General features: G+C 40.1%; 1 protein-coding gene across 6 annotated transcripts in view; it reads left to right on the top strand.

Annotated features, from left to right (window-relative positions):
* Positions 1-1,232: 1,232 nt before the first annotated feature.
* PPARA (peroxisome proliferator activated receptor alpha) overlaps positions 1,233-23,655 on the top strand; it is a 37,694-nt gene continuing 15,271 nt past the window's right edge. Inside the window, exons 1-6 of one of the 6 annotated variants that reach the window (XM_058864669.1) lie at positions 1,233-1,358; positions 1,562-1,722; positions 4,027-4,149; positions 17,961-18,205; positions 20,076-20,236; positions 21,215-21,353. In XM_058864669.1, the coding sequence (XP_058720652.1) occupies positions 17,998-18,205; positions 20,076-20,236; positions 21,215-21,353 (508 nt within the window). In that variant the 5' untranslated portion in view covers positions 1,233-1,358; positions 1,562-1,722; positions 4,027-4,149; positions 17,961-17,997. Of the gene's footprint in view, positions 1,359-1,538; positions 1,723-4,026; positions 4,150-6,951; positions 7,301-15,534; positions 15,611-15,698; positions 15,907-17,960; positions 18,206-20,075; positions 20,237-21,214; positions 21,354-23,655 lie in introns of those variants that run through there. The other 5 variants (XM_058864672.1, XM_058864670.1, XM_058864671.1 and 2 more) reach the window with 5 other exon arrangements.

Below are 23,655 nucleotides of genomic sequence, written 5' to 3'. Positions count from 1 at the left end.
GGTTGCTCTATGTTTGGTGTGGGCTGAGGAGCCTACAGCTCATAAACAGGAAACAACCCACAACTCATTTTGAATTCCAATAAATATTTTGTGATTTTACTGCCTTTGGGACAACACTTGTGCATGAGTCAGGACAGGATGAGGTGTGGATAGAAAGCTGAGTCAGCCTGGCATGCATCTCACTAGCAACAGTGGTGAATCCCTCAAAACGTGCATATTCCACAGGCAAAAGTCTGCATCCATTCCAACATCTTACTCTAGAAAATTGTACTGCAGCACTTCCACCCATGTCACCTCACCTGTGAGAAAATATGTAGGTGTGTAAACTGGGAATTAACCTGCTAAATCTACTGATTCTTGCAGCATTGGGTATTGGCCCAGCTTGAGACAGACCTTGGAGCAGGTCTAGTGGTTGAGAAGTCGAAGTGCAACCAGAACCAATTTGAAACAGTGTGAAAAGGCTTAAGATAAATATAAGGCTTTTAGTTAGCTTCTGTTTTCCATGGTCAATATTGCCTTTTGCTGGCTGCTCCTGAGCCATGCCTTTGGGGGCTTGCTGTTTCTGCACTGAGAGCTCTGGTGTCCAGGGCCATGTGCTAAACCCAAATTAATGAGAAATATATGGAATTAAGTGTGGTGCTCACTGCAGTATGTACTAAACCCCCCAAAACGGAGCATTTCTAGGCCTCATTTAACTTCCCATTGAAAACATCTTAAGTGGGTCTTATCATCCCGGTACTGTGACATTGACTACCCAGCTCACAAATTAAGTGAGGGTTCCTGATTAAATTTTGTTTTAGTTTGTTTGATTGGTTGGGGTTTTTTTCCCCGCATGGAATGCAAACGTTAAGGCAAACACGCACAGCCACGGCTCTCAGGCAGGCGGCGCTCACCGTGCCCGCGGCAGCCGGGCCGCCCCCCTGACCGAATGTCCCGGGATCTCAGGCTGGACCCCCTCAGCCTCGTGTCCCGGTGAAAATGCGGGGCACGCAGGGACCCGGGGCCAGGGGGTTGTGAGGGGTCTGAGGGGAGCGAGAGATGTGAGGGCAGTGAGGGGATCTGAAGGCAGTGGAGGGATGTGAGGGCAATGTAGGCAGTGAGGGATGGAAGGCAGTGAAGAGAGTGAGGGCAATGAGGAGTGTGAGGGCTGTGAAGGCAGTGAGGGGAGCGGGGCTGCCCCCGGCCCGCCAATGGCTCGCGGCCGCGGCGGGAGGTGTGTGCCGACCTCACTTCCGGAATCTGTCACCGGCCGCTCCCGCCCCGCTCTCGCCCCGCTCCCGCTCCTTCTCCGCCGGCACCGGGGACGCGGCTCGGCTCGGTCGGGCCCGGCCCTGCGCAGCCCGCGGCAGCGATGCACGGTACTGCCTTAGGGGCGCCCCCCGCCCGAGTGGTGCCCGTGTCCCGGCCGGGGCGCCGGCAGGAGGCGGGAGCGCCCGCCCGGGGTTGGGTGACGCCCCCGCCTCGCTAACGCGGCGGCGGCTTTGCTAATGACCTGTCCTTTCTTCTCCTCCCCTCCCTTGCTATTCGCTATTACTTATCTCTCCGGCCCCGCGGTGTGAAGCCCTCGGCGGAGTGGCGGCGGACAGCAGGAGGAGGTAGCCGGCCCGGGAGATGCTGTAGCGGCTCCCGCTGCTCGCTCGGCGCGGCGCCCGCCCCCGGCTGCGGGAACGGGGCCGAGAGGCTGCGGGACGGGCAGAGCCGGCCCGGCGCGGGCGGGCGCAGGTAAAGCCCGGTAAACCGCGAGGAGCGGGATTTCAGGGGCTGGAGGTGGGAACAGAGGAGGGGGTGATGCCCCCTGTTGCACGAGGGGCTGGTTGGCAACTGTCACGTCTTCTAAATGGAACATCTGGATTGCCCTTAACCTGGGATGAACTCGGGCACTAGGCAGAAAGTAGTATGTGCTTGGAGGTTCCCGCTGTTGGCTTGGCTCAGTCAGGCGGGTTGTGCTGTCCCCGGTCGGCTGGTCAGAGGAGGGTCCTCTGTCCTGGGAGCGAGGAACAGGTCATTTGGAACGCCTCCGGGGCTTGCTTTTGTGGTTTGCCGAGTTCTTGGTTGTCCCTGTGGGGCTGGATACTTGCTTTTCAAAAACTATTCCAGAAGTAACAATGGAAAGGAGTGCGAAAAGGTGTTGCCTTTTATACATATTAAGATTGGCCCAGTCTCACTCAATGACATGGGGAGCTGTTCCTAAACTCTGATGGAAGTAGTATGAGCACAGGATTCGTCACACAGGATTATCTGGAATGATAATGTTTGGCACTTTTGGCATTGGGTGTCTTAGTATTACTGCACTAATAAAGGTATTGCATAAGTTTTGTTGTGAAGGAAAATAGTGGTCAAACTCCCTGTATTACAGAACATGCACAGACTTTCTCATTGGCATCTGGCACTGCTCACCTTTTTAAGATTTGTTTTGCAGGCAGCAAAACAGATCAGCTGTAAGAAGTGTTTCCTTTGTAAATTCTGAATCATTGACTTAGCATTGAGGCTGCCACCTGGTCTCGTGCTGGAACTGAGGCAGTTTTGGTTCATGTGATGTGGTCACACGTCTGCTAAACCTAAACCAGTATCATAACCTTTGTTGGCTGGCATGAGCTACTGAGCAGCCTTCGGCTTGTAGTAGCTTTGAGTACCAACTTTGGGAATTTCAAGCGATTTCAATGTAGTGTATTGGAAGGATGAGAGTGTGCAGACCTTATCGGAGGTTTGTGGGACTCCACAGACAATATGCTCGCTCTTTTTTCCCATGTTTGGAAGGAACTCTTAGCATGGTCCAAAAAAACAGTCTTATCAAGCTGATGGTGCCTTATATTGACTGTCATCCTCTACAGTCAGGTGCATAGGGAGTTTTAGCTACATATTGGAAGCGCTTTGTGGGTTTGTCACTTGCTTTGCAGTAGTCCTGTAGTATACTCATTTTCTGTTAATACTGTAGTCTTCATAAAGGGTATCATGAATTTTAAACCATGGAGAGAGGGTTACACTTCAGTTGTGATCTTGCGTTGTTACGCCGTTAATATTTCATGTGTGGAGTGTTATAAAAATATAAGGGACAACAATGTCCTACAGGAGAGTAGGATATATGGCCTAAGATACTAATCTTATTTTAAAATATGGATTGTAATGCTCACTGTTGTTCCAAAATGGGCAAGGAAACATAACTTTTCTTACTATTTTTTTATCAGAAGCAGCTTGTACTTCAAAATTGCAAACAGCTCTATTCTTGTCTTTTCTACAGCTTTCCTAATGAGACTTGGGTTCTGAGTTCTGCTTCTATTGCACATGTCATATTTTTGCAAGGGGGAAAAAAAGAGAACACCATACTTGTCTTGGAAAAGAAATGAAGTTGAATTATTATTTATTAAATGTGCAAGCATATTTTCTTACATCATTTTGGAATTTAAACATTTTTAATCCATTTTTTCCAAATCTCTATGAATCTTTAATTTGTTTGGTATTTTTTTAGCTATGTGTGCTTTTTTTATATAGGCCTTATAAAGTATATAACAACAAAATCTCTGTCTTTGGAATATAAATCCTCAAAATAAAGGTCCATTGCAAAGACATCTCATGGGGCTGTGTGTGTACCTTGGAAACCATAACTACTCTAAATGTGTCTACAGAAAAACTTGGAAATTTGTGAGAATGCTCTTTAGGAGTAAAAGTATTTTACTCTGTAACAGATAATTAAAATAACACAGGGCTGTCACGATAGTATTCTTGGTTGAGTTGTTTTGAATTCTTTTAGTATGAAGGAAAAAAAAACAGAATTATATTGGGATATACCAGTTTTATTCCCTAGTTAGCTAGATGTCAGTGTGGTCCTGCTGTAAAACTAGGGACATATTAAAAAAACTCAGTTGTTTAAAAAATAATTTTAGCCCAAGTGAAATGAAAGCTTTTTTCTTTTTTTCTGGAAGAAGCATAAAGAAATATTTTTCTTAAGTAATATTACATCACAGCTATGTACAATCAGTATTATAAGCCCCGGGAATTTTTTTTAACTCTTTATTTTTATTTTTTAAGAATGTCAGCAGCTTTTTATTGATGAAAAACTGCTTGTTATCACCAATCTGCACATGAAATGGAAGGGGAAGAGATTCTGAAAAACAGCTTCTGTTTCAGCCTTGCAAGATACTGCATGAAGAGGTGAGTACATACTTAGACTGGCATAGAATCTCTGTAAAGAGTGATTAATGTATAGTCAAATGACTAAAGGAGAGAGATCTGAGCATGTAATGCCAATAAATAATTGATAAACAGAAAACAGTAGTACAATCAGGAGAACAAAGTAAAACTTCCTTATGTTCTGATATCTACTGCTGTCTTAGGTGCTAGTCAGTAGAATTCTGAATTCTTAAGCATTTCAGCATTTCAAAGCTCATCTTAAGCTCAGCATTTCAAAGGACCAGGTCTTTTAAATTAAATATTGAATGACTTTATATGAAATAGAAGACTGAATTTTTCACTGAAGTAAAAATTCTGGTAAGGTTAGGCTCTTAATCATCACTATCTTCAAAATAAAACTCAAATCTCTCAGAGTGTGATATTTGACATGTTTTAAAGATACCCAAGTGATATGAGGAGACTCTTGTGTGACTAGATTGCATGTGGCATTGAGATGTTGCCAAATCTGACTCCACTTCCTCATACCACTTCTCATAGTTTCTGCTTATGAAACAATATTTATTTATAAGTGCATTGCATGTGTCTTTAAATATCTAAGAAGTGTAATTTCTGTGTCTAGTGAAGGACTTCTCATGCATAGATTAATATAAATTATAAACCACAACTCATTGGCACTCCAATCCTGACTGAGGCTTGATTTGTTACACAACTGGTTTTTGTGGGTCTTTTCTAAGTCTTAAAATGTGTATGGTGTTAAAATTTTTTATACTTTGCAAACTACCAAAGAGGCATAGTTTGTTCTGTGGTGCTGTATTCATCTAAATTTATTGTTTTAAGTTCAAGTTGTCTCATGCCTGTGGAAACCCTAAGAGTAGGAGAGATTGGCAAGCATTTGGCAAATTACCTGTCCCTTTCTAAAAATGCTGCTACACTATCATGGTTTTTAAAATATTTATAAGCTGAGAAATTGTTCACTAAATCCTTCCAAACAGTAAAAGAAACTTGTTCCAAAATGTGTCTGCCTTGAGGAACTCAGCAGTGAGCTGAAGTTGTACTGAGGTTGTACAGCACTTTGGCATTTTTTTCCAGGCAGATGCAATACATGTGAAAGCGAGTTAGTCCAACATTTTCATATTTCATATTTTTGTATCTCATTAGTTTGTTTTCATTTTGTTGAGAAGTACGTAGAAGGAAACCAGAGCTGCTATTTGGTGTGCTGGTTGAGCAAATCCTTATTCATTTGTGAATGTATAACATCCTGGAGCTGAGAGAACTTACCATTGTTTTAGAGTTTGATGTATTTTGAATGGAAAAATAATACCACTATAGCTTAATATTACTTGCATTTAACAACAGCAAAAAAATCATAAAAATTGATCATTTGAAATATTCTACATTAAGGTTTGGAGGCAGGTCTTACTGTTTTGTTGTGTATATCCATGCATCCAGCACTGTTATGCTGAGTAAGCTCTATTACCTGAATATAGGTTTGTATTGCCATTCTTTGTTTTGTTTTGTTACACAAATAAGTGCTACATGCCTGTTTTGTCTTAAAAATTATTTATGGAAAATGATTGATATAACAAACCACAGAACAAACCACTGAACATGAATGTTCATAAGGTGAGAACAACTCGTGTCTTATTTGCAAAACCTTGTTTGAAAGTGAGAACTTGAATTACTGATGATGTTTGCTAATCTGCTGTTAGTGCTACTGCTTCAGGAAGAATGGTACAAAGTACCTGACACTGGAGTCATGGGGCAGGCTCCCATTAAACAATATCAAACTCTTTATTCAATCTTTATTCAATATGTATGGAAAACGTTCCCTGGAGTAGTAAGGCTCAGGAATATGTGGAACCAATTGGATCTGCAGGGGAGGAGGAGGAGGGAGAAGGTGAGTGTTGTGTCAGGAGACTGCTTTGGAAACTCTTGTTTATTAGTGCCTGGTGGCATTTCTGTCCAACAGGGTGGAGGAATCCTCCAGTGCAGCTGTCAATTAATTCATACACTCTGATGTTAAAATACAATTAATAGCAGCCCACAGGACATAGTATTGTTGGCTTGTTGGCAGTTTTCAGTGGAAGATTACAAAATAGCTGCATATACATAAATATGCATAAATATATGCATATTTATATATATATATAAAACAAATGAAGTTTATATATTTTTGCCCACCTCAGGATAAGGGACATGCTGTGTGCAGTTAAGCAGACCAGTGTGATCAAATCAGGTAGCAGCTTTAGTACCTATGTAAGTAGGAGATAAGCTTTGGTACCTAGGTAAGTAAGAGACAAGCAGCACAGGGTTCCTGCCTCTGAACAAAGCAGCAGCTGTGCCTGTCATTCTGTGCTGGAGATGTACAGATGTAACAGTGCATAAACAGGCCATTATTTTCAAACAGCTGTCAAATTTTCAAGATAAGTGTATGTTCTGGGCACCTGATTTTCAGCATACTGGCTGCCGTCATTCTAACCAAATTCACAAGGAGTTGTATTTTCTCAAGATTATAAATACTGTAATAAATCCCATGGAAATGTAATAATGATTATCCTCTAAGAACATAGAATTGTTTCATTTGCAGCTATCATTAATTTTATTTCTTTTACATGACAAGGAGGCGGGGGGTGTATGTGTTATGAATGAGCATACATAAATGCAAAAACGAGTGGGATGTCCTCTGTCGGTGGTTCCTGACAGCCCTGCAAGTACGGGCTACAGCAAGAAGTGTGGCTATACGGTATGGCTGGATCTGATCTAGGCTCCTTCTTTCCTTCTCCCATCTATACGCTTCCATCCATCCTGTTTGCTGCCCCTCAGTGGGTCTGTTCAGCTCCGTAGCTGTCTGTGGTTTTACTGTGTTTTGCTTCCACCGATTCAGCGAGCGGAATTGTTTCACCGAGGCTGTGTCTACACTGGAGAATGAAACTGGCCGGGGACCGTTCCCGGGAGCTGGCTCGGAGTGTCGGGAGTGCAGGGAAGTAGAGCAGCGTGCAGTGCCCTGGGCTGGGCGCTCTCCAGGGAGCCTGCCAGGCTGCTGCGGGCCAGAGCGGTGTCGGGGAGGCTCCGGAGCAGCTCTGGCCCCGGGTCATTCACCGTGCCAGAGGTGGCCAGCGGGATCCGGAGCGCCAGAGCCAGCGCAGGCACCGGGGAGCAGCGTGGCTGGAAGGTGCGGGGCCGGCAGTGCCAGGGCGCTACTGAAGGGATATCCTTTTGATGCGAGGGAGCTGTTATGGTACTTAAGCTGACTTGTGTAGGTACTCTTCAGGTAACTTTATTTTGCAACCAGTAACTCGGCTGTCGTCCAAAGAGGGACTGTGTGCTGTGTACTGCTCTTTCAAAGTCTGATTCAAGCCAGCTGAAATGCCTTACAAAGTGAAGTAAAACTGGAATATGAAAGTACATACACGGCTTTTTTAAGAGGTTTACTTTTCCTGGGTGTTTCACTGGATTCGTGTTCTTCCTCCACCTTTCTGCAGTTCAGTTGCTTCCTTGGTTAACAGGAGTGGGGTGGCAGAGGTACAGCAGTGCTGGTATTGCTGTTAAACTGAACACCAGATACCCTTCATGTCATAGAGGAAGAGCAGGGAAAACATGGCAGGAAAATAGTTGGTTATAGTTTGCCACTTTCTGATTACGCAGGAGTGTGAGGCTTGTGATCTCTATTCTGTAGTGAGTGACCTGATTTAGAGCTGTCAAGTCATGTGTCCCAAATATATCCTCTATCTGACACGTCAGGAGCATGCAAGTACAAGTACTTGATGTCCATTTGCCAAAAAATGTAGATTAATTGCATTCATGCCTGTTGCCAAGGCTCCTGTCAGTAACGCTAATTCAGTGTAAAGTTTGTTTTGTGTGATAATATTTATCACTAAGAAAAACTTAAAGGTAGGGATGTTTGAATTGTCAGAATAAAACTGAAGGCCTTTTTCTTAAAAAAACAATCAAAACCAACAAAAAAACCAGCAACAAAAAGTGAAAGAATTTTGTTTCACATTCCACTCTGAGTTGTGGCATGACATTAAATTGAAGTTAGTTTATTTTTAGCAAGTTTCATTTGTTTGTTTGCTTAAATGTAATAGCTGAGCAACAAGAGCCTGTAAAAATACTTCTAATGAATGAGTAAAATTATAGCACAATAAAGAATAAGTAAACTACGCAACTTCAGATACTAGTTACAGGAGAACATTGAATTATTTTGTGCTGGTAGAAGAGTATAAAAGGTGGCCCTTTGGAATTACTCAGTTTCCAAAAAGACACTTGCAAGCAGAAGGGGTTTAAGTCTGTAATATTTTATCTGAGGGTCATTATTTTTCAAAGGATATAAATCCTTCTGTTAAGCTGAATTGAATTTATCAAATAAGTCATGTTATTATGTCTGGACAAGGGAATGAAGTTTATCAGTGAAATAAAACGACTGAAAATACACAGTGGTGGTGTTCTCTGCTAAGAAGGCAAATTCAGGCTTCTTGAATCTCTTCCAGAAACAGATATAAATTCCACTGTAGCTTTTCAAACAGTGAATAATCATGGTCTGTTATGTTTGGTAGTGAATCATGCGAGGAGTTGCAGATGGTGAAGCCGGTGCAGCTGTGCAGATGCTGGAGGAGCTGAGATAGGAGACTGAAGGACCAAGAGGGTGAAGGAGGTGATTTGGGGATGGCTTGATATGGCTGATAGAAGAGAGGGATAAGACAGCTAAGAGAATATTGAAAAGGACTGTAACCTGAGATTTGTGATAAGGAGTGTGCTGGTGACAGAAAGGAAGTATTCTTGAGTAAGATACATATTTTTTGTTATTATTGATCTTGGAAGCAAAGATTGAAGTAGCAGATACTGAAGCAACTGGACTTCTCTCCTGAACCAAAACAATAAGGAGCCTGAACTAGAAGTTTAAACTATAAATGAAAAGAGAAAACTAAGAGACTTCATGTCTCTTTTAAAGGAGTACTGGTCTTAAGCAGGAGTGCTTTTGTAGGAAAAGGTGCAGATGCAAAGTTGTGAGCTTTTTTATTTCTATTTTTCTGAGCAGGACGTGTAATGAGATCAGGGTGGCAAAATTTGGGAGTTTGTCAGATGGAGAAGTTGTATCTGTCTAAGTTGACTAAAAATGGGGGGTTGCAAGGTCTAGTCATTAAATGGCAGGTAAGACTTAAATGAAACTTTTCACAGTCTTAAATCAATACGCTAAACACACCTTTCAAATTTTTGCATTAAGTAATTTTAATTTCTCATTTTCTTTTTTTCCTCTCCTTCTAGATTGAAGGTCTTGTTCCAAAACAATAGCTCTTTATTCAGGAAGAATGTTGCCATTAAGATGGCTGCAAGAATTAGGGGGTAATGCAGGCAAATGTCCAGATCAGTCTTGGAAGAGAGTTTTGCCCCAAAACTGAGAGCAATTTTCAGGATTGTTTTCTCACCTCTACTGGTCTAGTTAACTGTCAGATATATGCAGTTTGGTCTGCTGTCCTGTGCCCCCAGCCCAGTAATTCTGAACCTGAAAATCTTATCAAATTAGAGCAGTAATGGATGCAAACACATTAAAATTCTGTCATTTTCATGGAAGAAGAAAGGAAAACACATTATTGACCCTTCTGAGGAAGTGATGCAATATGAATTCAGCAATTGTCTGTGTTTGGCCTGTCAGTTTCCAGCCAGCACAGGAGGACAAGTAAGCTCAGGCTGAAGCAGCCACAGTGTGTTTGTGGTGCTTTGGGGGTGCCATGTGGGCAGGGGGCAATATTAAACATACTAAATACTAAATACAAACTAATAAAAACAAAACTAAACAATACTAAACTAATGTGTGAAAAGTACTTCTCAAATCTGGGTACTGCCTCAGTGCTCCCAAGCTTTTATTGTGCTATTTAAACTCACAAAATCATACACAGCTGCAAAAATTTCATTGCCAGTCAATAAACTCAAAATTAATTGGCACATGTCAAATACGTGGCCTTGAATGAGGTTGTATTCAGTTGAAGTATTTATGTTATAGGAACAATCCTTTGTTCTTTTCTATAGAATAAGCAAGGTTGAAATAATGCAGGAAGGTTAAATATGCTCAAAACCCAAAAGATTAGGTAATTATTTCTTATCTTTTAATGACAAATTTCAGCTAAAGACAAATATTTTTATTTATAACACGGATCCTAAGCAAGGATTCTAATCTCTAAAGAGTATGTTACTGCTATATGTTATGTTGTAATATATATGTGATATATATATGTATATAATGATAATGTACTAAAGAATATGTTATTATCAGTAATATATACCACTTGCTATCACACATAAAGGTCTGCAGATAACAAAAGGGATTTCTATATCCTGTTTTGTAAGAACACATTTTAAGTTATCTATACTTACACATGAACCCTAAAGATTGTTGAAATACTATCAGTTTCAGAAAGTTCATCCAAGTGTTTGACTTTAAGTTAGTGGCAATTGGCTTTTTCTTTTTATAAATATAGTATGTCTAAATTTTCACATTTGTAAGGAAAAAATACTAGACAGTTATGCTTGTAAAAGTTATGTTTTCCTTGACAAAACAGTGAGGAATGTTATGTTTTTGTGGGTTTTGCTTTTTTTTTATCTAGCATGTGAGCAAGTAAATCTTCTGAGTGAGAGGTTTATGTAGCAGCACCATCAATATGCCAAAAATTTTGCCTTGCACTGCATCTGTATGCAGATGTGTATTAGATTATAATTTTAATCGACAATTTCAGTTGCACAGATGTCTTTAATTTGTTACCTTATGATGTTTATTTTTACCATATGTAGTGAAAATGTACTCTGCAGGAGACTTAGCAAGGGGGCTTACATTTTATTTACTTCAGGAACTGATTATATTTGAGATAATAATTTAGCCACCACTCTAAAATGCAATTTCTGTTTGCCTGTTACCCTCAGATATCTGTATCCTTCAACAAATGAGGTCTCCCTAGAATACCAGGGTATAGTTAGAAAATTGTCAAGCAGGCGCTTTTCATAATCTGAGATTCAGTAATCACATGTATAAGGAAACAATTGTAGCATTCCAATTTAGTCTTAAGGATCTGGTTCCAGTGAGCAGCATGTTGGGGCAAATGCGTGGGCTGTTTGTAAATACACGTTGTAATCAACTTTGACTTCACCACTCAAACTTACTTTTATGTATTAATTTTAGAAAAAAAAACACCTCACAATGGTTTAGGACATCTAATCTATGCCTGCAGTTCATAAGATGCAGTTTTTGTGGGATTTTTGGTTTGTTCCTTTTTCTTAATTCTCTTTAATTCTGACCATACCATGCAACCAGTTTTAGCCTCGATCTGAGCTCTGATCTCTGAAATTAAAGTGTCCCTAACTGTTAATCAGTTCAAAATCTTGGCTTATGTAATTAGCTCATCAGATGTTTGTACAGTATTGCAAAACTTAGAAAAACCTGGCAACTTCCAAGTAAATGGGCAAGGAGTTTTTGGGACACACCAAATAAATGGGTAAGGAGTTTTTGGGACACACAAGGAAAGTAAAATAACTGTCAGTGGGATAATAAAGCAAATACTCATATGACACATTTGTGTGAAGTGACCTTGGCTCTTGGATCAAATAGCAAATACATGTATGTCGTGTTTGTCTGAATATGACCTCTCCTTGGTTCAAATATCAATCATAAATCAAACCCCAGCTTTTGATGTACATGCAGCGGGAGCAGCCTCTTAAATGATGCACCAGATCTCAGTTTCTCAGCAGTTGTGGTCTCCACGTCAGTGTTCAGCACACACCCCTCCAGCATGTGTGTCAGTATGTTCTGTCAGCTTCATGGCCTGCCAGGTCTTGTCACAGAGGCTTTTGAATCTGTAGAACTTTGAAGCACAAACTGTTGTGATTAACGCATGTAATCTTTTGAATCCTCAAGCATGGAATAATTTGACTGGAGTATGGCAGCGACTTGAAGCGATACTGACATTGAAATGGATTGGATGAAGAGCAAAACCTGGGGATTCATTTGGGAGAAGAAAGGAAAAAGGGGGAGTTTGTTGCAAGTGCAAAGTTGTAAATGTAACACTGGAGTGGGGTTTTCATTAGAAATGCTCTTGTGAGCTGTGAGCAGTATTGCTAGAACTGTAGTGAATCTGAAAGGCAGTTTATGGCAGAGAACACAGACTATAACACAGTGGTTACCAAGATGTTGCCATGGCTTAGTTTCTTGCAGAAAAGAAATTCTTATTTTCCTTTTGAATCTCTTGTTAATAAAATCTACTTTCTTCAGTGGTTATGCCTCAAAAATACTGGATATTTTGAACTCCAATATGAATATTTGCTTTAAGTGCATTAACAACTAATGTAATAAACTGAATAATCTTCCCTCATGCTGCTTTACAGGCTGATTTTTTAAAAGCCATGTTAACAGTGGTATATTGATTCTGTACATTAGGCTGGTAGTCAGTTTGATTATAAAAATGGAAACAAGACACCATTACAAATTGAGATGTTTTTAGGCCTTCTATGTATCTGGACTAAACAAGTTGAAGAAAGACAAAAGACTTTTTTAACACAAAGGTTTTCACTTGAGTCTTTGGCAGTGCTTACTTGGGTTTCTAAATTTCTGAATTTCAGATGGGATTATAATGTAGTTTAAAAAAATACAAAAAGCTAGGAACTCAAAATATGCAAAGCAACCAACAAAAAAAAAGTCCCCAAAGCCCCACAGACAAACAAAAAACCCGAAGCAACAAAGACCCCTCCAAAAACACATCTTAAAGAAAATATTAAATTGAAGGAAAACATTATACGTTTTTCAATAAGCCTAAGTATAGTATTATATAGTTTGTTAATTTATATTACTGTTGACTTATACTGAAGTCCTGAGTAGACAGCTCTTTAAAGAATTCACAGACAAGACACAGATTTAAAAGAGTTTTGAAAGCTTTACTTTGACATAGAGCTATTTCTAACTTTAGTTTCAGTTCAGCATTCACTAGACAGAAAAGTCAAGTCTTCTTATTCCCAGTTACAGAAACCCCCAAAGCACTTACTTTTTGGATATGAAAACTCACATTTAGAGGAGAAAAAAACAAACCCAACAACCATGAAATCTCAATCATGGCATTCTATGCAGACTTGAACCTATTAGAGCTTGAAGGCAGTTCAAACAACACCTCAATCTCCACTCTTTACAATATGGGATTTTCCTTTTATCAGGAGGGCCTTCATGCAAATTTGAGTAATGCCATGTTTGATACATCCATTCCTGTGAAGAAAGCATGATTGCAGATAGGTGTAAACTTGAGGTGATAGACCTGTAAGTCTTGTCTTTGGAGCCTGGAGGCAAAGGTTGCAAAACCTTCCTGTCCCGTTGCTGATGAAACTAAATCTGGCTCGTGTTTTCAAAGGGATTGCAGGCGCTACTTTAAACATAGGCTTCAGATCTTACTGTGCCAATACCCAGGAGCTGTGGTCTTTTATTACGTCTGAAGCTGAGCTGTCTGATACAGGCTGACTAGTCTAATGGTGTGGATGAAATATGGTGAAATCTATTTTCTGGTCTAATATGAAGTCATTGTAAATATAAATTGTTCTGAATGGAGTTCCAAGTTACCAGCATCTTGAGGGGCCTGTTGAATTTAAAATTCTCCATCAGAAAGCCACTTGATGCTAGGGTGTTGTTTTATTCTTTACAAGCAGCTGAAATTTTATTTTGAGCTAGATTCTACTCTCAGCTTGAGTTTCCAGCATTGGAACTTTCATTTAATTTTTGTTATTTATTTATTGGAGCACGTTGCATCAACTCAGAGTAAGTGCCTGTATCTTCCATTTACTGGATTTCAGTGGCAGTTTTACTGCTAGAAGGTGAGTATCTGTGGGATGTGCACATAGCAGCCTGCATGACAGTTCCATGGCCCTGCCAAAAGATGGTAATTCCCCTTAATCTAATAGAGGTGCTGTCTGATCTGTAAAGCAGCTTTCACCTCTCACAGGAGACCAAAGAGGCATTGGCTTCTTCAGGCAGAGCAAGTGCCTGGTTTGCAGACCCAGCCTCTCCACACAGGCACTGGATTCTGCAGAGGAAATTCAGGCTGCACATGCAATTATATTTTGGCTATGCAGCGCTGTTCCCAGCTGCTTATTTCTGCTCTCTCCATTGAGCCAGCACTAGTATTTGTAAGGCTTTGCAGTGAACTGGATCAGGGAAGTGGTTGGATTGAAAAGTATCATGTTTTTAGTGTGTAATCATGGCCTCAAAGATAAGTCACAGCTCTGGAAATTCCACTGAGCTCCACTCAACCCAAACATGTTAAGTGAGTTGTTTGACGTTAGGTGAGATTAATTACCTCTGTTATTTCTGTTTGCTGAAAATTAATTTCCTCTTTGTAGTTTTTTCCCCAGTAGCAACTGCATCTGTTGTGTGAAAGTGAGAGGGTATGATATTTGAAATAAATAGTTTCATTATCTCCTGAATAGTTTTGTTGCTGCCCTGTTATTGTTACTTCTTAAACGGTAATCTTGGCAAAACAGTTTTTCAAACTATTTAGTGTACAATAAATGTGTTACATAAGTGAAAGAAAGCATTGGAGGAAATTGTGGACATATAATCTTGAGGTTCTAGAAAGCAGCTGAATAGTTTAAAGCAGGAAGGTCACATTTAAAAGGATGGTTGAGTGGTCCTGTTTAGAGACACTGATCTGTGATATACACTAGCTAATGTCATTTAAAATTCAGTGGGACAGAAGATCCTGGGTCCAAAGAAACACAGTTTCCCAGCTCAGTAAGTTCTCCTTGCATCTGGCTGAGTAATATAAAACAAAAAAATCATTCCTGTGTTGTCTTTATCATTTTGTCTGGGCTTAACCTCAGGAGGGAACCAAGCCCCACTTGCTCACTCCCCTGCCATGGGGCTGGGGAGAGAATTCAAATAAAGGTTGCATAGAATTTTTCCTTATGTGACTTTTAAGATCCTAATTTTACAACTTTGCTGTCAATTTTCGAAATTAGAGTACATGAACTTTGATTTCTCTTAAAGGCGAGGATACCTGTAAGTTGCATATGATATCTTGGAGTACAGCTGAGTAAAGGGAAGAAAGATTAAGTTTTTCTGGGTGGATTTTTTTGGAGAGGAGGTGTGCAACCAGCAGTCTTGATGAAGGGGTGGCTTGGGAAAATTTTTTATCATGTGCATAGAAAATGTTCTCTTATGTTATTAATACTTCTAAAATGAAAAATAGTACGAGTATGTAAGGTTGCAAACTATGGAAACTGAATCAATTGTCACGTGCTAGAGGAGAAAATATGCATCCTTTCCCAGGTGGAAGTCTGGATGTCACACTTTAGATACCAAATCTTATTTTCTGTTCTTTTTTGTGTTGAATCAGGATATTGGAAGCATTCTGCTGCTTATATGTTCAAGGCTCTTCTTATCCAGTGAAGTTTTCTAAAAATATCTATTGCAATCACGAAAATGAGCTGTTTTCAGCCCCAGCATTCCCAAAATGACCTAGAGGTAATGATTGTTTCAACTTTAACCCTGGTATTTGCAAGCAAGCCCTTTACACGATCAATTTGTTTATGCAGTAAGATCAGACTTTGTTACTGCTTCCCAGAGACCTTTGCATCTCAGAGACCTCTTTCCTTACAGGGATTATCCCTGGTGTGGCAAGTATTAAATGTGGAAGGGCTGGAGGTTTAGTATCCCTCTATCCCTTTCCAAAAATGAAGCAAGTAACTGATTGCTGCTTGTTGAGGTATTTTTCTTTGATAATCTGACTGATTTCTTTGGGACCGATTTCAAGTTTATAGGTAAGTTGCTCAGTGGGTATTCACAGTGAGGTGGTAGGAAAGGACTTCTTGTGAAAATAGACATATTTCAGAGATAACAGGATGTGAGAGAGTAAAGCCTGTTTAACTTTAAAACCATAATTCCATGAAACGGTGTCCTTATTTTTCTATGTTGTATTCTCTTCTTGTATGTGTTGGTACTTGAGGGTAGGAAAGGGGCTATGGGAGACTAAAGTATTGTATGGGAAACTGAGAAAATCCTCTGCAGATATCTTTGGGGCACAGAACTTTTGTAAATACTTAGAAGACGCAGATCTTAGAGTGGAATCAACATGCTGCATCTACTACATCTACTGTTGTAACATGTACAAGACTTTTTGTAAAGCAAAATTCTCTCTGTGAATATTAAACGAACTTCATACTCATTATGCTTTTTATTTTCAAAGCTTTTTCCCATTCAAGCAAGGATCAATGCATATTATGTGAAACCTGCCAGTGAAAGCATATGCATATGTAAACATGCACAGAACACCGGGAAGCCAGAAGGCAGTTTACTGCATAAATACTAGACATATTACTTAAAGATTTTCTGTGCTTATAGAAAAATTAATTGTCAGTATTGTGAATATTAGTACATTTTGACAGTGTTCATAAATTGTTATGTTGTCGCCATGCTTGCTTAAGTGCCAGTTAATCATTGACAAGAGCTCTAATGATTAAGCAGCTGTAATTTACTTGTAGTGTTTGAAAGTACAAAAGGGTATGTAATTTAATAATTAAAACAAGAAGCACTCCATTTATGTTTCACTAGCTATTAGGTTGTTTTTACAGAAATTTAGCTAAAAAGGCTGATAAATTTTACGTACTGATTATAAATGTGGAAAAGTATGGTGTGGTTTCGGTGATACCAGGCAGCCTTTGCATGTTCAGAGGTCAGCTCTCAAGTCTTTGCTTTCCTGACAGATAATACCTATTTTGGTCAAAAGCAGACCTCAGTGTTCTCTTGATCTTTTAAAAATACATATGCTGGATGAAGTAGTGGTACTTGGAGAGATGTATGTGATTCAGCAGGGAACACTGGGTACAAGAAGCCCAGCACCTACCAGAACCAGCCCAGCTATCCTGGGGCTGAGTGTCTGCAGAGGAATGCAGTGTTTCTATGCTGTGAACAACTGGTTTAGCCCAGGAGAACTTCATGGAGAGCAGACTGGAGGAGCGGTGCCAATCATATGCTCTGCCATCCCTCTCTTGCTTTTGCTGATGGCTCCTTAGAGGGACAAATTTGGGTTGCTGCAGGTTTCTCTATACTTTTCCCCCATCACAACATAGATGCATCACACAGATAGGAATTTAACTTTATTTTCACAGATTACATACAAGTGATTTCTCATTTCTGAGTCTGAGTATGTTGTGGTTGTGTCAGGGATGTGCGTAGATAACTAAAAGCAAACAGCACAGTTAGCTCCAGGTGTTACTGGGTTTATCCATGCTGTGTGTCCAGCTTTCACCCTGCACAGTCAGTACAGGAACATCTCTGTTGTCTGTAACTGCTGTTGGAAATCATGGATAAATTCTATATTTAGTCTCCTACATATTCCTGCTTGACATACTATGTGACAGAAATTATTTTCCTTTTTTAGTTTAAACTATCCTGTTTCAAAGAAATTGCCAAATAGATCTGTACTAATGCTCTTTGTAGAATGAGATGGCAAGTTAGTAACAGTGACAACATCTCCTTTATTTTTCCTGCTGAAGAAGAGTGAGTAGAATATTGATGTTTACTATAAGTTTTGATGGGAAGTGCATAATGCCTTGTGTAGAAACACTTTTCTTAGCAGTGAAGAGGAAACAACAATCTACAGACTGATCTAGTCATAACTTTCATTCATCTTGAAGTCTTACGGGGAATTTTCCCCACCCTGTGCTTTTGATGATTCATATTGCATAAAGCTTCCAGAGCAATAGAATGTTGTATAATATTTCACCTTTGGATTAGAAATCCTGTATTCAGTGTGCTAGAACTGGTTCAAATACTTTTTAAATATCTGATTTTTTTTTAATTATTCTTTCACCAGTAAAAAGAAGTTTAAGTGACTGCTCTACTTGATCAAAATGGTGGACACTGAAAACCAGCTCTATCCCCTTACTCCCTTGGAGGAGGAGGATATAGACAGCCCTTTATCTGGAGAGTTCCTACAAGATATGGAGAACATTCAAGACCTGTCCCAGTCTCTAGGAGATGATAGTTCTGGAGCTTTAAGTTTAACAGAATTCCAGTCACTGGGAAATGGTCCAGGATCTGATGGATCAGTTATAACAGGTAAGAGAGTTTGGTTTAACATAAAACTTTCTTTTATAAATAGAATGGTAAAATTTAATAACTAATGCAATAATTGTTGTTTATGATGAAGTGACACTGGAAATATAACATAATATAACCTGTTTATGGCATGGTCTTAAAATACTTAAGGCTAAAATTAATATATTAAACAAATGTCACTGAAGACTGGCTGTAACATAAAGTTACATAGTCTTTAGTCAGAGGCTTTGCTTGGGAGATCAGAATGGGAATCACTGCAGTGGTGTGGGACACTGGTGATCTCAGTAAGGTTGTCCTGTTCAACCTGGGTATTTGCAAGTCTTTTAGCAGGAGAGCATTTTGAAGTAGTTTACTATTAACCTTTTGGTTGGTTTGCTTTGTTATGCTTTGTTTTGGGGGGTTCTTACTTTAGATCAATTCCCAGCCTGTGATCCCTATTTCACCTCATAATAATAGAACTGATCAGCTGAAATGAATGGTGTGGGTTTGAAGGGAATGGGGAGAGCTGCCTCCTGGCACTATCAACCGAAGGAATGTTTCTAGAACTGTGACTCTGTTGTCTTTTGGTTGCAGATCTTCTCATCAGAGAGATGCCTTGTACAGGAAAAGTTATGATGTGCTTTATGAATGTGTGTATTTGTTCGTAATGTGGTCCTTTAGAGGCAGGAGGCTTTACAATTACTTGTGTGTAGGTGTGTACAAGGCCTACAAATAATTTAGATCAGTGTCTACTGTCACCTTCTCATGGAGTATTCAGTGCTCATTGCAAAACATACTGGTATTGTGGTTAGAGAACATGCAAAATATAAACTTCCAAGGCTCAAGTTCCGTAAGGCAAGTAAATTGAAATCACACTTTAAAAAAATCCTGGGGTTTAGGCTGTTCTAGATGACTCTGACGCCTGTGGGCTTGGCAGCGCTGGCAATGGAGACTCTGCGTTCTGTGCCAAGTTTTTTTCCAACATAATACTTGCTGACCTACATTCATGAGTGTTTCTTAATCTGTCTGTTAAAATAACACACCCATTAATTTGCTGAAGTCCTGTGGTGCAAGTTGCAAGATGGAAGATAAAAGAAATTCTGGCCTCAGAAAATATTTTCCTCAAACAAGGTGGAAATATTAATTTAAATAATTAAGGTCGGAATATGTTAGTTTTGTAATCTGTTCATCTACTGGTGGCACATCTGGCAAGTTTATTTCATTGTATAATTCAGAAATGCTTTGTGCATTATAAGAAAAACACAAAATATCTGAGCCAGGCTATTTTAGAAGTAGGCATTTGTTTTACCTTCCTTTTAACATCTGTTCAGCCTTTCTGCTGATGTGCAGGACTTGTCCGTCTGCTTTTCAGGCCTCAGTTTAGATTGTCATTCAGAATTATGAGTAGCTTTGCAAAGGTCAGGGGTCCATACATGTATCTGAAGTGTATCTTTGTGAGGTAGGAATGTGTCTCTTGTGGTACTGCAACAAGAGACACCCTGCTCATCCCTGCAGCACAAGAGATGGAAGATGTAAAGCCAAAATGAGCTGTTCACAACCTTTCTGCAAAGAACATTGGTGTCGTGTGTATTTGTAGGGTCCATTATCCCCCGTCTAGTTCTTGTTGCCAGTCACTTCAGTAAGGCCTTTTCCTTCTTGACATCCTGTGTCGCCTCAAAATTAGCAAGGTACAGCCTGTATTTTGTGTGTGTTTGCACTGGGAATATGAATTATTTTTCAAAGACTTATGGTTGAATTGTTAGTTCACTTAATGACTATTAACACAAGATTATTTTTTTTAGAATAAGCTGATTTCTTGTGTGGTTTTTAGTATAGTAATTGTATCAGTCTTGATAGTATAGTATTTATGAAGTGTTCCTTTTTTTTTTAGACACCCTTTCACCAGCATCCAGTCCTTCATCCATTAATTTTGCCTCAGCTCCAGGTAGCATAGATGAATCACCCAGTGGAGCATTAAACATTGAATGTAGAATTTGTGGGGATAAAGCCTCAGGCTACCATTACGGAGTACATGCTTGTGAAGGTTGTAAGGTACAGTCATAATTTTCTTCTTAAGAACCTAAATCATGTTGTTTTGTTTATAGGGTAAAATGAAGGTAAACATTTGATACATAAATGTTTAACTACTGTAGCTCTAGCCATTACAATTATTTAAATAATAAACCTATGTGTGGTCTTTTTTCTGAAGTAAGTCATCCAGATACCATAACTCAATACCAGACCTTCATCAAGCAAGACCAATTCACAGAGATAATTTTAATGCTGCTTTTCTGCATGTAGTTAGTGAAATACTAAAACACAACATTAAACTGTGCCAAAAAAAAAATAAAAATAAAAGCCTTCTTGCTCCACTAGTGTTTTATTTGTGTTGGGAGTATGGCTGGAAGGAGTATATCACATTTCTGTTATAACAGCACCAAATCCTGAATTTTCCCTGCTACTACATACTGCCTGAATCCCTTAGTATTGTACCTCTTGTGGTTTCGGGGCCAGGGCATGTCTCTGGCACAAATTACTCTTATCATTAATGTATAATTCTTGGGATGATATGACCCATGAACTATAAGATTCCTTTCTTTTTCCTCTAATGTTTTAGATTTCCATCTTTTTTCTATATTAGAAGGTAACAGGAGAGAAGTAATGGTCTTTGTGTACAGCTTTCTTTCATGCATCATGTCAGTATGATCATTTGAATGTAAATCTTACGTGATAATGCAGAATATCTGTTAGAGATGGGGAACCAGTTCCTAGCCAGGTGTGTCCCACAGCCTGAATGACATATTGCTCATATGGCACAAAATGTTGAGATGGTTCTGGATTTGCTGTCCCTGTGGTTGGGCAGTGTGTGACCAACCTTGCATTGCAGACTAGAGACGTCCTGGAAAGAGCAGTTTGAAGTAGAGGCTGTTCTACAATAAATTGTAAAAGAAAAAAAATTACCTGTATGATTGAAGCTTAGTAGTCAACATTCATTAACATTACATATTGTTTTTTTCAAACTTTTTATAGGGCTTTTTTAGAAGAACAATTCGTTTAAAACTCATCTATGATAAATGTGATCGCAACTGCAAAATTCAGAAAAAAAATCGTAATAAGTGCCAATACTGTCGTTTTCAAAAGTGCCTTTCAGTTGGAATGTCACATAATGGTAGGTAAGAGTGCCCTTAATTTGTTTGTTACGACCCAGAGTCTGGTGCTGGAGGCAGGCACTTGGATAGCATTTTTACTCGCACACACGAATTGAACTTCAGATTTTTTACAGGATAGATCACCATGGGGGATGCCAGTTTCGCTGATGGGTTCATGACGTTGATACTGAGCTGCCAAATGTGCTGTTATGAGCTTTACACAGTTGTGCTATGTGTCAGTTTGTCCATATGAATGTTCATTAATTTGCTTTCTTCACCCCAGAACTTTTGCACCAGTACTCCCGTTGAAACAAGTTTCAATACTGGAAGAATTCTGATTGAGGATTTGTTGAAGAGTAGGAGGAGAACAACTGCTTTCATTGTGAGGGGGAGTGATGTAGGATAGAAATTTGTAGGAAAGCAGCCTTAATCATTTTTCAGGTTACAGTGCAACAGCTCTTGGGCAGATGGTTCAAAAAGCGGGGAGGGAGGGCAAAGGTCTGTGCTGACTGTGCAACAGGAATCTAATAGGTTGTTTGTTAAACAGAATGGTAAAAAATCAGAGCATTTAGATATCCAGTTTAAAAGTTATGTTGTTGTTTGTGCTAGTGATTTAAGATAAGAGTGGCAAGCTTGTGGCATACAGACCATTTTCAGCCCACGAGGCAGTTCTCTGTGCAGGACGTAGCTTGCTGAGCAACACAGGTGAAGAGGGAGAGGCCAAGCCATGAGAAAGCACATCTCACTTGGCCAGATGACAGTATTTTCCAGAAGTCAGATTTGCTTTCCCTACTTGGCCCTGTCCAGGCTGAATATGGGGGCAGGTGCAGTGTGAAAGTAGGTAAAAATTCTGAGCTAGGTGAAAAGCTGTGAGTTAGGAGACAAATTTCCTAAGGAAACTAAGCAGTCAGGATAGGTAGGGTGGGAACATGGTTGGGGAAACTGCTTGTGACATTGTAGTCTGGAGTCCCAGCAGGAGGCATTGTGAGAGTTGACTTTCTGGTTCTGCAGAAGCCCGGCTCTCTTGTGGTGAGCCTTGACTGAGATTGAGGTCCATTGAGAGAGGGTTGGTAGTCTCTGCAAGACTGGGGATAACCATCCTCAAAAAATGTGCTGGACAACAAAGTGACATCTCAGGTCAGGAGAACTGAACAGGGAGCCATGCTGGAACTTGGCAGGAACTGACATCCATGTGAAGCTGTTTCATCCTACTAAAAACACTGTGGCCACCAGTGCTCCAGTTGAAGGGAATAGCCACAGTTTTATTGCAGCAAACACGTAGGAGGCAACAGGGAAAAGAGATGACCGCTACCTTCTTCTCAGGAAAAGTGCTACAGTTAAATTTATACCCATGATCTTAAAACTGTACGTTTTAGTTTAGAACAGGTATTCTTCCACTTTTTCAACAGGTTGGTGTGACCACCCACCCTTAAGGGGAGGGAAGCACCTAAGCCACATTCTGAACCCATTGAAGTCCACAGCTGTATTTCAGATCATGCCTAGAGTCACCTCCTTATGTCATGAGAAGACTCCCTGGGCATGTTGAAGGGCTGATGGTGTTCATGCCTTGAATTGCTCAGTATAGGCAGTGAGGTCCTGTCGTCACTGGTTGGATGCTGAAATACTGTACAAGCAAGTCACTGTATGAGCCATCTCAAACCCTTGCACATCTCCCAAGGGTAAAATGGGGCTAGCTTAGCTTGAAACTGAAACCGAAGAAGGATGTGGACATGCCCATGAATGGCAAGACCACTTGCCCAAAAACCAGGAGACCTCCATACCCAGAGGTGTTTCAGACTTGCATCTCCTGTCTCTTGGAAGAATATGCTAATGACTACATTGGGTATTCAGACTGTTCTCATCTCCAGTCTTGAAGGGCTGGTCTGTTGGGAAAGCAGTATGGAGTGTTGGCGGTAGAGGAGATTTTGTTGCCTATAGCCTTTGAGCTGTAAATACAGGTCTTTGGGCTGGGGTTCCCACTGGCAGAACAGATGTGTTGAATAAAGAACTGTATGCCCCTGCAGGTTCTGAGCCAGCAGTGGGATTCAGGCCTGACTCTCTTGCAGCTCTCCAGCTCGTGTGTGTGCTTTCTGCCAAGCTCCTGTCCATGAGTTTACTCAGTGTTTTAAGAGTTCCCAAGGTGGACTTCAAGTTTCACTCTGGGAGCTGTAGAACTCAATAAGGAGAAAATAAAATATATTTGTACAATATATTGTATAATAATGTATATATACAAATATATTTAGGTAATATAGAAGGCAAAAGGAATATGTTCTAGCTCACTGCAGATAACATTTTGTGTTCTGAAACTGAAAACCTGAT

Source organism: Poecile atricapillus, chromosome Z (assembly GCF_030490865.1).
Source record: "Poecile atricapillus isolate bPoeAtr1 chromosome Z, bPoeAtr1.hap1, whole genome shotgun sequence".
Lineage (NCBI taxonomy): Eukaryota > Metazoa > Chordata > Aves > Passeriformes > Paridae > Poecile > Poecile atricapillus.
Note: the sequence above shows the minus strand (reverse complement) of the source record. Positions and strands in the feature narration are given on the sequence as shown.